The sequence below is a fragment of the Oncorhynchus mykiss genome, chromosome 13, assembly GCF_057628025.1.
Source record: "Oncorhynchus mykiss isolate SJ-2025 chromosome 13, ASM5762802v1, whole genome shotgun sequence".
NCBI lineage: Eukaryota > Metazoa > Chordata > Actinopteri > Salmoniformes > Salmonidae > Oncorhynchus > Oncorhynchus mykiss.
In genome coordinates, this window is record NC_143034.1 from 62,628,992 (window position 1) to 62,642,777 (window position 13,786).

General features: G+C 42.6%; 1 protein-coding gene across 1 annotated transcript in view; it reads right to left on the reverse strand.

Moving 5' to 3' along the window:
• Positions 1–13,786, reverse strand: part of LOC110510757 (von Willebrand factor A domain-containing protein 3A) — a 32,360-nt gene extending 18,574 nt beyond the window's left edge. The window contains exons 1-15 of the mRNA XM_090197079.1: positions 13,531–13,786; positions 10,552–10,679; positions 9,610–9,728; positions 9,126–9,206; positions 8,698–8,752; positions 8,477–8,578; positions 7,619–7,725; positions 4,170–4,301; positions 3,569–3,677; positions 3,376–3,438; positions 3,129–3,263; positions 2,878–3,016; positions 2,496–2,599; positions 1,655–1,735; positions 1,302–1,396 (exon numbers count right to left, since the gene is read on the reverse strand). Coding sequence (XP_090053205.1) covers positions 1,302–1,396; positions 1,655–1,735; positions 2,496–2,599; positions 2,878–3,016; positions 3,129–3,263; positions 3,376–3,438; positions 3,569–3,677; positions 4,170–4,301; positions 7,619–7,725; positions 8,477–8,578; positions 8,698–8,752; positions 9,126–9,206; positions 9,610–9,728; positions 10,552–10,674 — 1,445 coding nt within the window. The 5' untranslated portion in view covers positions 10,675–10,679; positions 13,531–13,786. The remainder of the gene's footprint in view (positions 1–1,301; positions 1,397–1,654; positions 1,736–2,495; positions 2,600–2,877; positions 3,017–3,128; positions 3,264–3,375; positions 3,439–3,568; positions 3,678–4,169; positions 4,302–7,618; positions 7,726–8,476; positions 8,579–8,697; positions 8,753–9,125; positions 9,207–9,609; positions 9,729–10,551; positions 10,680–13,530) is intronic.

Consider the following 13,786-nt stretch of genomic DNA (forward strand, 5'->3'; position numbering starts at 1 on the left):
GAGAGAGAGATCATCATAGACATGTCTACCACAATCACCACCCTACAGAGAGACAGAGACAGAGAGACAGAGCGAGAGATCATCATAGACATGTCTACCACAATCACCACCCTACAGAGAGACAGAGACAGAAAGACAGAGAGAGACAGAGAGAGAGATCATCATAGACATGTCTACCACAATCACCACCCTACAGAGAGACAGAGAGAGAGACACACAGAGAGAGAGAGAGAACCTCCTGCCCAATGTATGACCATATTAGACACATATTTCCCTCAGATTACACAGATCCACAAAGAATTTTAAAACAAACCCGATTTTGATAAACTCCCATAACTACTAGGTGAAATACCACAGTGTGCATCACAGCAGCAATATTTGTGACCTGTTGCCACAAAAAATGGTCAACCAGTGAAGAACGAACGCCATTGTAAATGCAACCCATATTTATGCTCATTTATTTTCCCTTTTGTACTTTAACTATTTGTATATCATTACAACACTGTATATATACGTAATATGACATTTGTAATGTCTTATTCTTTTGGAACTTCTGTGAGTGGAATGTTTACTGTTATTTTTATTGTTTATTTGAGTGTTGTATATTATCTACCTCACTTGCTTTGGCAATGTTAACATATGTTTCCCATGCCAATAAAGCCCTTTGAATTGAATTGAGAGACAGAGACAGAGAGAGAGAGAAAGAGAGAGAGAGCGAGAGAGAGAGAGAGAGAGAGAGAGAGAGAGAGAGAGAGAGAGAGAGAGAGAGAAAGAGAGAAAGAGAGAGAGAGGGAGAGAGAGAAAGAGAGAGAGAAAGAGAGAGAAAGAGACAGAGACAGAGAGACAGAGACAGAGACAGAGAGACAGTGACAGAGAGACAGAGAGACAGAGACAGAGACAGAGACAGAGAGACAGAGACAGAGAGATTGGTGGACCTTTGAAACTGCTTAATTTGAGCCAGTTTGCTACAGCAGGAAAATAATCCTTAAGCAACAGGAAATGTGAATTATTATGTAGATTATAATTAACTGACATTCTGTCTAGGGGTTGATACAAATCCAGTCTGTCATTTTAAAGTGAACTTTAGAATCAGTTTTAAACCTCAAATACACTACAAGTTTGCCTTTCCTGCTGTACAGGAACATTACTCAGCAATAAATGAAGATCCTACATCTCTATACTGTGACAGAAAATAACTGCCCCTGACACAGGCTAGAGAGATAATGGACATGATTATTTTGTGAGTGATAGCAGACTGATAGCTGTGTGTGAGAGGAGAGAATCCCAGTGTCCTACAGTACCTCTGTTCACACACTGTCCCCCAGATCTGCCTGCTCCCACTGCTCAGCCACTGCACCCTCCTCTCCAACACAGCCACTGCAGACATCAGCTGTTTCTGTAGGTGACAAAGAGAGGGATGAGAGATAGGAATGGAAGAGAGAAAGACAGGATGGACAGGGGTTATGGGTGAGATAGATACAGACGAAAGGTGAGAGAAAAGCATCACTATGAACACACCCATAGACTAGTAAGAAGACAACTGTTTTTATTGGTCAGGAAGAGAAGAAAGGTTTAGACTAAGACTAATAATCAAATCAAAAGACAGACAAGACATCATGTGCTTCTGACATCACATCCTGACTGGTGAACCCACCTGGTAGTGGTAGATTAAGGGCAAGTCCACATGAACGTTCTTCACCGTTCCATCATGCCACTCAAACTGCACCATGGCCTTCTGGGTAGGATCCGACATGGAAGGAGGAAGTCCAGGACAAAAACTTTTTTTGTGACCAAAGGTTTTTTATTTCACAGCTAGAAAGGTACAAGAGACTAGAGACATATCTAGCCTGGTGGAAACAGTCTGATCTGACATGCTGTTTCACTTGAAACGAAACGTGAGCGCAGTGATCAGTCTGTTTGACCAGGCCAAGCCATATCAGCCACCTCCCATCCTCCTACTTGAGATAAAAGAAAGGAAAAAGGACAGAACAGTCGTAAATACAAAGCTTACTAATAACCAAGAGTGACCGACGCGATTACTCTAAATGCTTTTCCTCCAAGTCCTCCCCTGCCCAGACAGAATGAAAGATCACTAAACTAGGAAGAGTAATTGATCAAGTAGCATTGATTAACTGATATAAGTTCATTATGCCCAGTCTAATAAGCATTGGGTTCCACCCCTCTGCACCACCTAAAGAGGTTTGGTCAAGGACCACATTATGATTGACTGGAACATCAAAAGACAGGGAGATAAGAGAGAAAAGGAAAGAGAAAGAAAGGGATAGAGGGATTGACAGAGTGGTACATCCTGTACTGTGACCTGGCCACAAAAAGAAGAGCCAGAAGAAAACGAGAGAAAGCACTGTGTGTGCAGAAGAAAAAAAGAGGCAGTCAGTGATACCTCATGAACCATCGACTGTTGGGCCATTACAAGAGAAGGAGAAAAGAAAACAGTCTAGAAGGAGAAATAAGAAAGAAGAGACAGACAGTAGTACCTCATGGACTGTTGAGCTGACAGTCTTGTTCAGGATAGGAACAAACCCCTCCAGTAGAGAATAGGCATTGGGAGACAGAACCTGGTACAGCCCCAGTCTCTTAGCTACAGGCAGAGAGAGGATTAGATAATACATCCAACATCAACGTTTAGGACAGAGGCATCATTCAGTTTCAATCTGAATCTATTATTGTCATGGCCAATGGCTTTTGGAATCAATACTTGGTTGCCACAGTTACTTTTAGAGTAGGATGAAGTTGACTTTAACACGGATCTATGGTCAGTTTTGTATTGTTCCTTTTTAATGGATAAAGGTTAGGATCAAAGTGGGTAAGGTGATTCTAGATCTGTGCCTATGTGTAACTTCTACCTAGAGCACTTACCTTTCAGTCCATGGTTCCTCAGCCAATCAGCCGAGGAGCTGGGCGGGACACCTGGGGGCTTGATGCTCAGGGGAACATTGTGATTGGGTGGTCTGGGGAGCGAAGGAGAGAGTGAAAAGCTGTCCAACTCTGTGGAAATCTGGGGGAGTACAGTAACAGGAAAGATTCACTAAAAGGTTTATGTTAGATGTTCAAGAAAATGCTGTACACACAGACACCAGCACTGACACACACACACAGAGTCCATTCACCTGCTGTCCCACCACAGTGACAGTCATGTCCCCCAGCCGCCCCTGACGTAGGGCCTCAGTGTGTCCCAGCAGCTCTCTGGCTGCCTTGATCTCTGTCCACAGCAGCTCCACATCTGTACTGCTGTCTACTACACCCTGATACACACACAGACACACACCACACACGCAAACAGCAGGGAAAGTTATTTTTGGACCACAACACACTAAAACACAAACCCAAATAGCACAGTCAGGACAGATAGGTTACCAGGGAAGCTGAGAAGATGTGGTGGCGTCCCTGTGTAACTTCAGCTAGTCTCTTTACAGTTGCCTGTTTGAGGCAGAGACACAGTGAATCATTGACCAAACTTTTCACAGGTTAGACAGTTTAGTAAATCTGTCCCTCTATTAATAAAAACACATTATTGTTGGTGACCTGAAGGTCAAGCAGTTTGACTCACAATGGTCAGAGGGCTAACGCTACAGTAGGACACCACATGGATCAACAACGTCCTTCCCATAATGCTTTGTCCTACATAATCAAAGAGGGCATCTGCGGTCTGGTCAGGGCTAGAGAGGAAAGGAGAGAAGTTAGAGGAGGAGGTACTATCATCAAACACAGAGGACTTGTTACTTGTTATGTGTAAGAATAACCCTGCTTTCTGATCTGTCTCTTTATAATGACATCGTCATAACCCCACTCTTCGATTGGTCTCTTCAAAAAGACATAATCATAATCCTCCTCTCTGATTGGTACCTTCACAATGACATCCTAACCCTGCTATCTGATTGGTCCTTTCATCATAAGATCATCATAACCCTGCTCTCTGATTGGTCATCATAACCCTGCCCTCTGATTTGTCCCTTAAAAATGACATGATAATAATAATTACATTGTCATACACCTGCTCTCTGATTGGTCATCCTAGCCCTGCTCTCTGATTAGTCCATTCATATTACATAATACAACCCAATGTGTAGATAGTGTACAACCCAATGTAGTTATTGCTGTACTTTCATCATCAGTCCCACTACATCACTGTCCTGTTGAAGTTGATTCACCTGGAGCCCAGGACGATGACCAGGGAGTCAAGCTGAGTGCAGCCCAGGTCAAGGCCTCTCTTCAGGGCCTGTAGGAGGTTACATCCCCCCCTGGCTCCCAGCTCATCCACCCAGCCACAAGCCTCCTGCAGTCTGGAGAGAGAACAGGCCACAGAGACACAATCTACTGTAGAAGGCAGCCTAAACAGATCCACTGACAACGAGTCAGCCTACAGAAACTAGCAGTTTAGATCTAGTTCAAGTTCATGTTCAATTACACCCACACAGCAGTCAACACAAACTGAAATCCATGAGCACACAAATGGTATAGCTCTATCTAAAACATATTGATAAATGGACATATACTTGAAGTCAGAAGTTTACATACACTTAGGTTGGGGTCATTAAAACTTGTTTTTCAACCACTCCAAAAATGTCTTGTTAACAAACTATAATTTTGGCAAGTCGGTTAGGACATCTACTTTGTGCATGACACAAGTCATTTTTCCAACAATTGTTAACAGACAGATTATTTCACTTATAATTCACTATATCACAATTCCAGTGGGTCAGAAGTTTACATACACTAAGTTGACTGTGCCATTAAACAGCTTGGAAAATTCCAGAAAATGATGTCATGGCTTTAGAAGCTTCTGATAGGCGAAGTCAATTGAAGGTGTACCTGTGAGTCAATTGGAGGTGTACCTGTGAGTCAATTGGAGGTGTACCTGTGAGTCAATTGGAGGGGTACCTGTGAGTCAATTGGAGGTGTACCTGTGGATGTATTTCAAGGCCTACCTTCAAACTCACTGCCTCTTTGATTGACATCATGGGAAAATCAAGACATCAGCAAAAACTTTTGAAACAAAATTGTAGACCTCCACAAGTCTGGTTCATCCTTGGGAGCAATTTCCAAACGCCTGAAGGTACCACGTTCATCTGTACAAACAATTGTATGCAAGTATAAACACCATGGGACCACGCAGCCGTCATACCGCTCAGGAAGGAGACGCGTTCTGTCTCATAGAGATAAACGTACTTTGGTGCGAAAAGTGCAAATCAATCCCAGAACAACAGCAAAGGACCCTGTGAAGTTGCTGGAGGAAACAGGTACTAACGTATCTATATCCCCAGTAAAACGAGTCCTATATCGACATAACCTGAAAGGCCGCTCAGCAAGGAGGAAGCCACTGCTCCAAAACCACCATAAAAAAAGCCAGACTATGGTTTGCAACTGCACATGGGGACAAAGATTGTACTTTTTGGAGAAATGTCCTCTGGTCTGATAAAACAAAAATAGAACTGTTTGGCCATAATGACCATCATTTTATGTTTGGAGGAAAAAGGGGGAGGCTTGCAAGCTGAAGAACACCATCCCAACCGTGAAGCACGGGGGTGGCAGCATCATGTTGTGCGGGTGCTTTGCTGCAGGAGGGACTGGTGCACTTCACAAAATAGATGGCATCACAAGGAAAGAAAATTATGTGGATATATTGAAGCAACATCTCAAGAGATCAGTCAGGAAGTTAAAGCTTGGTCACAAATGGATCTTCCAAACAGACAATGACCCCAAGCATACTTCCAAAGTTGTGGCAAAATGGCTTAAGGACAACAAAGTCAAGGTATTAAAGTGGCCATCGCAAAGCCCTGACCTCAAATCCTATAGAACATTTGTGGGCAGAACTGAAAAAGCTTTTGCGAGCAAGGAGGCCTGCAACCTGACTCAGTTACAACAGCTCTGTCAGGAGGAATGGGCCAAAATTCACCCAACTTATTGTGGGAAGCTTGTGAAAGGCTACCCGAAACGTTTGACCCAAGTTAAACCATTTAAAGGCTACCAAATACTAATTGAGTGTATGTAAACTTCTGACCCACTGGGAATGTGATGAAAGAAATACAAGCTGAAATAAATCACTCTACTATTATTCTGACATTTCACATTCTTAAAATAAAGTGGTGATCCTAACTGACATAAGACAGTGAATGTTTACTAGGACTAAATGTCAGGAATTGTGAAAAACTGAGTTTTAATGTATTTTGCTAAAGTGTACGTAAACTTCCGACTTCAACTGTATATACTTACAACAATAAGAACAACAAAAACAAAATAGCATTAAGTGTGTATACGGACGTTTCACACAGAACTTGTTTGTATTTTATCTATTTGTATTCTAACCCAACACTGTAGCTCTATTACCTCCTACAGTACTAGATCAACTGTATGTTGTGCTATTTCATCGAGGAAACATGAGTGTATGACTCTACCTGAAAATATGGGCGTCCCCCAAACTATTCACAGTTTATGTTTTCACAAACCAGTGTAGGAATGGACTGTTTTGTTTAAGCACAGATACACTTAACCGTTAGGAATGAGTGATGATCTATGAGGGTATTAAAAGATAGAACGCTTAACATTTATTTACACTAATAGATACTAAAATGTTGAGTATGAAAACACATTCTGTTTGTATTCTTTGGCATTGGTGTTGAATACAGCCAGTCAGTTACCACAGAACAGTGCACAGTAGCTCTCACTCTTCCCTGTGTGTGTGTGTGTGTGTGTGTGTGTGTGTGTGTGTGTGTGTGTGTGTGTGTGCGTGTGTGTGTCTTCCTCTACTAACACAGGCACAAACTGTTCTCACATGTACACACGCATTCCCAAATGACTCATCTAAAATAACACAAGAGGCATAAGAAGCATATTAAAATAGACATTATACCCTAATGAAAATAAACGCAGGAGCGAGCTGAAATAAACAGTGGGCGCTGTGCTGGGTTAGGTCCGTGAGACTGCAGGGACACACACACAAAGGCCGTGAGACAGTCCAACAGGCCTCTCCCCTCCAGCGCCATGCTGTTACATCAACATCCAGAGTCCTCTGGTATCATCATGGAACTTGAACTAAAGTGACTGGGCAGCTTTTTAAGGATACTATAGCAACATCTGAAAAATAATAGTATTTTATCCCACCAAAACACTTGAGGGATACATGTCAGTTATAATATCCTCTCGATGGTGAACAACTGGGTCAAAGGTGCAATCTGTAGTTTCCTTTCTGGTTCAAGAAAACTACTTGGCAGGTTGACAGGGTACCTAAATGCATAGCCACGGGAAGTCGTTTGGGGGAGGGGCTGGAAAAACGTTTTGCCCACGCTGCAGACTGATATATCGGTCTGCTAATACAGGACTATTAAAGGCCCAGGGCAGTACTTTTCTCATTTTCCTAAATTATATTTTTATAATATATATTTTTTCAACAACAAAAAATATTTCAATTTTGCAGGGGGTTCTGCAGCACCCTCAGCACCCTACTTCCCGCAGCTATGCCTAAATGGTGTGTGCATGTGTGTGTTTGAGCATGGATTTTTTTCAGAATTTAGTCTGATGGCCACAGGGGACAAAAAGGTTATGGGATACACCTTTAAAGCACAATGTTATGACCTCGATGACCTCTCTTAGGACTTCTCACCTGAAGGTGTCGACGTCTCTGGGGCCGTCCCAAAGGCTGCTGGTCTCAGTACCACAGGACATCAGGTACAGCTGACGCTTACAGCTGAGCTGCTCTTCTATCAGAGACTGACACACACACAAACATACACACATAAACACACACACATTCAATGCTTGCTGAGAGACAAAGCCCATAGTAAATGAAGGAAATGATGAGGTGAAACTAGAGGTTTAAATGTCTTTCTAGCTCGCCAGTAAATGAGAGGTGAAACCAGGGGTTTAAATATCTATTTATCTTACCAGTAAATGATGAGGTGAAACCAATGATGTATACAAACTCTGGATTGCTGATGCAATATATTGGCCATTGAGAGGCTTTGAAGCCACTGGTCGGCCATTTTAGCACTACTTTGTAGGAGCAGTCCTCCATAGGAATGAATGGAATTCTACAGTATTTCAATTAAATGTTTCAAGGACAAAATGACATGTATGTAAGAATGTTTAAGTTGTAGTGAGGACACTAATATTAGTATTCTCTAAAGAAATACTTTAAGGTCCTTTTTTAACTATAATTTTTCCTTTGTATGTTTAGCTCACATGATATAATGTAAAAGTATGCATCAAAGTGTCTGTAATAGAATAAACATGTCAAAAACTAATCTAGACATGAATAATTGCATTTTTATAGCTTCCAAAATCTTTTTTTCAAGGGAGGAGGAGTAGCAAGATGGCTGCATGGTAGCTTTATTACACCGGTCCCTGTCAGTCATCCAGGGTTTATAAACATCGCTGGGCGAAACCAGGGGTCTAAATGTCTATCTATCTCACCAGTAAATGATAAGGTGAAACCAGTGGTTTAAATGTCTATCTATCTTACCAGGAGGTTCTTCTGTAGATCTGGCAGTCTGTCCTTGGTGCAGTTAACATCTGAGGTGTCAACTATGACCCCTACTCTGGACCCCTTCACCAGCCCAAACACCTGCCACACACACAGGGGAATGGCACAGTTAAACTGTCACTCTGGACACTTTAGGTTGTATAGCAATAGTTATATAGTGTATATGATGATGATGAAGAAGAAGATCTACTATGCCATACCTTCATACTTCCTTGGTTCAGCCATCTTATTCTGCCATGGTACAGCTCAATGGTCCTGTAGAGTCCAAACAACACGTTCATTATCACAAACACTGGCAGTCACGGTTGCAGCTGTGTGTGTGTGGGTGACAGCACTTGTTTTGTGTGTGTGTGTGTGTGTGTTTGCATGCCCGCGTGGGTGCATGCCAGTGTGTGTATGTGTGCCTGTGTGTGCGTGGCACCACATGCCAGTGTGTGTATGTGTGCCTGTGCGTGCGTGGCACCACATGCCAATGTGTGTGTGTGTGTGAGTTTGCACGCATGTGTGTGTGTGTGTGTGTGTGTGTGTGTGTGTGTGTGTGTGTGTGTGTGTGTGTGTGTGTGTGTGTGTGTGTGTGTGTGTATGTGTGTGTGTGTGTGTGTGTGTGTGTTAAGAGAGGAGTACTCACTGGTACAGCTGGAAGTCAAAGTGAATGAGTGCTGCAGCAGTGATCTCCAGCTGTCTGCTGAGGCCTCCGTCCTCCTCAGCACTGCCACCAACACAGAGAGGTCAGAGCAGGGGACAAGGGCAACTGCTATTAGGTCATAGTTCATATGTCCACCAACACAGAGAGGTCAGAGCAGGGGACAAGGGCAACTGCTATTAGGTCATAGTTCATACGTGGCCGTTCAGGCAGCCTTGCTCAGGCAATAACTGCCCAGATGGGATAAGTTGGATGCATAGGGCATTTGTAACATGGAACGAGCTAGGCGTGCTAGGGACCTTGACACGTATTAACAAAGCGTCTCAGTGTAAAAGATCTAGTATCAGGTCCATGCTCTTTTTCATTATGATTTCAGTCAAAACTGATCCTAGATCAGCAGTTCTACTCTGATACTCTTTGTGAATATGGGCCCAGATATGTAAAGCTGGCCCCTGTCACACACACTTGCCTGATCTTGGTGGTCCCGTGTGAGAGGAGTGTTGATAGGGAGAGGCCGGAGCTGTAGAGACTGTGGGTCAGGAGCCAATCAGAGGAGCTCTTCCACTCCGCAGCCTGACCCTGTGACCTCTGGGTTACAGAGAGGAGCACAGACAGTAAGGTAGAGGACAGATACACTCTGAGGCTCACAACTACAGATAGGAGCCCAGAAAGTAAGGTAGAGTACAGATATACTTTGAGGCTCAGTACTACAGACATAAAGTAAGCCTTAGTACTATATACTGTATATAGAAACATTTAGAGGGATACAGACTAAGACATAAGGTAGGCCTATTGCACAGACAGCATTACAGACAGACAGGGGCAATACGGACTAAAACACAGACAGCATTACAGACAGACGGGCAATACGGACTAAAACACAGACAGCATTACAGACAGACAGGGGCAATACGGACTAAAACACAGACAGCATTACAGACAGACAGGGGCAATACGGACTAAAACACAGACAGCATTACAGAGAGATAGGGGCAATACGGACTAAAACACAGACAGCATTACAGAGAGACAGGGGCAATACGGACTAAAACACAGACAGCATTACAGACAGACAGGGGCAATACGGACTAAAACACAGACAGCATTACAGACAGACGGGGCAATACGGACTAAAACACAGACAGCATTACAGACAGACAGGGGCAATACGGACTAAAACACAGACAGCGACGACACAGGCAGTAATAACATGGAGAAAGAACTATAAAGACACAAACAAGATTTACCCCATTACACTGTGGATTCAGCATCTGAATGATTATACATTAGACACAAACAAACTACAAATCAATTCAATTCAATGCTTTCAAGGGAAGTCTAAACACTATTTATCCAGGTTAGTCTCATGGAGATACAATGTATTTTTCAAGAGAGAACTTGACCAGCTCACCAGTAAGTCCTGTGTTTGGTTGACATGGGTGACCAGTAGACCATCGTCTCTGTGAGTGGCAGACAGAGACACATCTTCCCAGGGAGGGCAGTCATCTCTGAGGGAAGTACTGGCCGCTTCCATCACACCTGTTCACCAATGAACACCCAATAAAAACACACTATAACACCCAATAAAAACACACTATAAAACACACTGTATCTCCAACCTTCATTCAGAATGGCAATATTGTGCATCATGCAACCCTTGGTAACAGTGTGCAACCTGCTGCAACACCTTTGGAGTGTGCAACATCCTCATAGGCCGGTGGCTTATTAACATGGATAATTGGGCATCACCTCTGATCTGATGACAGACAACACAATATGACACTCTTGACTTCTTCTAAAAGAGTTCATCAAAGGCATCTGTAAGACCTGCCAAAGTACAGTAACTAGCATCCTCTTTGCACACCCAGGCTGCATCACATCTGGCCGTGATTGGGAGTCCCATAGGGCAGCGCACAGTTTGCCCAACGGTGTCCGTTTTTAGCCCGTGTAGGCCATCATTGTAAATAAGAATTTGTTCTTAACGGACTTGCCTAGTTAAATTTAGGTCAAAATAGTGCAGAACAGTTGGAGACATCCAGTGTAGTTAGAAGAGTTTGTAGTGAGACACAGTTCAGACAGAGGCAGTAACCCTGTGAGCTCTGTGGCCACCGGGGAATAACAAAACAGCAGCACAGCACTGTCACAGACTGACTGGGGCTTCAGTGTAATCAATACCCATTGATTCTGTTCATGAAGGATCTTAGCCATGCAGCCATCTGTCAGACACCTGTCCACCAGAGGGGGTGGGAGGAGCTATAAAAGGATGGGCTCATTGTAATGACTGGAATGGAACAAATGGACCGGAAGAAGAAATACGGTTTCCATGTGTTCGATACTGTTCCATTAACTCCATTCCTGTTATTACAATGAGCCCATCCTCCTATAGCTCAGCCAACCAGCCTCCTCTGCTATGCACAGACTTCCCAGGAGAGGATAAGAAGAGAGGGAGGGTAGGGCCTTCAGATATCTATCACCTGAAGCATGCGCACAACATACAACTACATACACTAGACGCTTTGCATACCTGCCAATAGTGCTGAGCGATTAACCATTTTTTAAAACGTTTTTTAAACAACTAATTGACCGACATAAATTATTTGAATTCAATTTTGTTCTTTTTTTCTGTGAGCTCAATGAGTTTTTCCAGAGATAAATCAAATCCAGGCTGAACTGTGCGATGTAGTAGTAGTTTCCAACAGGCCAATATTCCAAATAGTTGAACCCATAAAATGTGGTAATTAACTACAATGCTTTATTTACATCGAAGAACTACTAAAATATAGATTTTGCCAGACAGCATAGGAAGCAGCTCTATAGAGATGATGATGACTTGGAATGAAATACTGAAGTCATTAAGTAAAACAAACGTAATATACACAAAAACGGAATTATTTTATTAAAGTTGAATAACTGATGGTTAATAAGTAATAAGCAGTAATAGCCAGTCACTACCATCATGGAACTTGTATTAATTGTTTTATTCTGTTTTGTTACAGCATTCAACCCACATAATGCAAAATGCATTTCATAAAAATAAAAAAAAATCTCAACCGAAATCAAAACAGTGATTATTTTTTAGTAATCGAACCGAAACAGAACTGACCTCAAATAACACTAATCATAAAGCACTAACCCCTGAGCAGTACTTGCCGATTTTGTGGATGTGTTTACATGGTTCTGCGCATGCTTCATGTGATATAAATCTCAAGGTACTAGCAGCGCTTTGAAAAATGTATGTATACCGAACAAAAATATAAACGCAACATGTAAAGTGTTGGTCCCATGTTCCATGAGCTGAAATTAAAAGATCCCAAAAATAGTCCAAATGCACAAAAAGCTTATTTCTCTAAAATGTTGTGCATAAATGTGTTTACATCCCTGTTAGTGAGCAATTCTTCTTTGCCAAGATAATCCATCCACCTGACAGATGTGGCCTATCAAGAAGCTGATTAAACAGTTGACAGTGCATGACAGAGCAAAAACCAAGCCATGAGGTCGAAGGAATTGTCATAGAGCTCTGAATACGGATTGTGTCGAGGCACAGATCCGGGAAGGGTACCAAAACATGTCTGGAGCATTGAAGGTCCCCAAGAACACAGTGGCCTCCATCATTCTTAAATGGAAAAAGTTTGGAACCACCAAGACTCTTTCTAGAGCTGGTTGCCTGGCCAAACTGAGCAATCGGGAGAGAAGGGCCTTGGTCAGGGAGGTGACCAAGGACCTGATGGTCACTCTGAAAGAGCTCCAGAGTTGCTCTGTGGAGATGGGATAACCTTCCAGAAGGACAACCATCTCTGCAGCACTTCACCAATCAGGCGTTTATGGTAGAGTGGCCCGACAGAAGCCACTCCTCAGTAAACAGCCTGCTTGGAGTTTGCCAAAAATACATAATTTTTGATTTGTCATTATTGGGTATTGTGTGTAGATTGATGAAGGGAAAAATATATATATTTTAGAATAAGGCTGTAAGTAACAAAATGTGGAAAAAGTTAAGGGGTCTGAATACTTCCAGAGTGCACTGTATTTTGGGGGGCATATTGTCTCACATTCCTTCCGCCAAAAACGACCAACTGCAAAAGACAACCGTTAAAATGTAACGTTATTAAACATTCTGGCTTGTAGATGTGAGCGGAAACTTTGGTGTAAATTCTCATTTATGCCCAACGTCGGGTTTCCAGGCAAATCATTATCATAATCCCAGGATGGCCCTTTTTTAACCACATTGGTTTAAGGCATCATATTCTTAGACTACTCCTTATTTCAAGAAAAATACTATAGAGTTTTTGAAAACATGCGATTAAATTAGATCATATCTGAATTAGATAGGATGCAGCAGAGTTTCAGAATCTTGTCATTTGTAAATTGATACAATTTCACCGGCGCGTTCTACCTTTGCTTGCAGGGTCGACCGGTGGACAATCAGAGCGTCTTTCTCAAGACATTCTGAAGACGCAAAACATGGATGTGTCCGAATGGTGCCTCGCGCCAGTTTATGCAATCATCGGTTTTGTCTCAAAGCTTGCTAAATCGTATATAAAGTTGTACAGATATATTGAGGGTGCTTCGATGAGAGTTTTCGTGTGGAAAGTCGAGGCTGAGACAGTCGTAACCTACCCTCTTCAATGTTTCTCATCTCCAAGGTGACC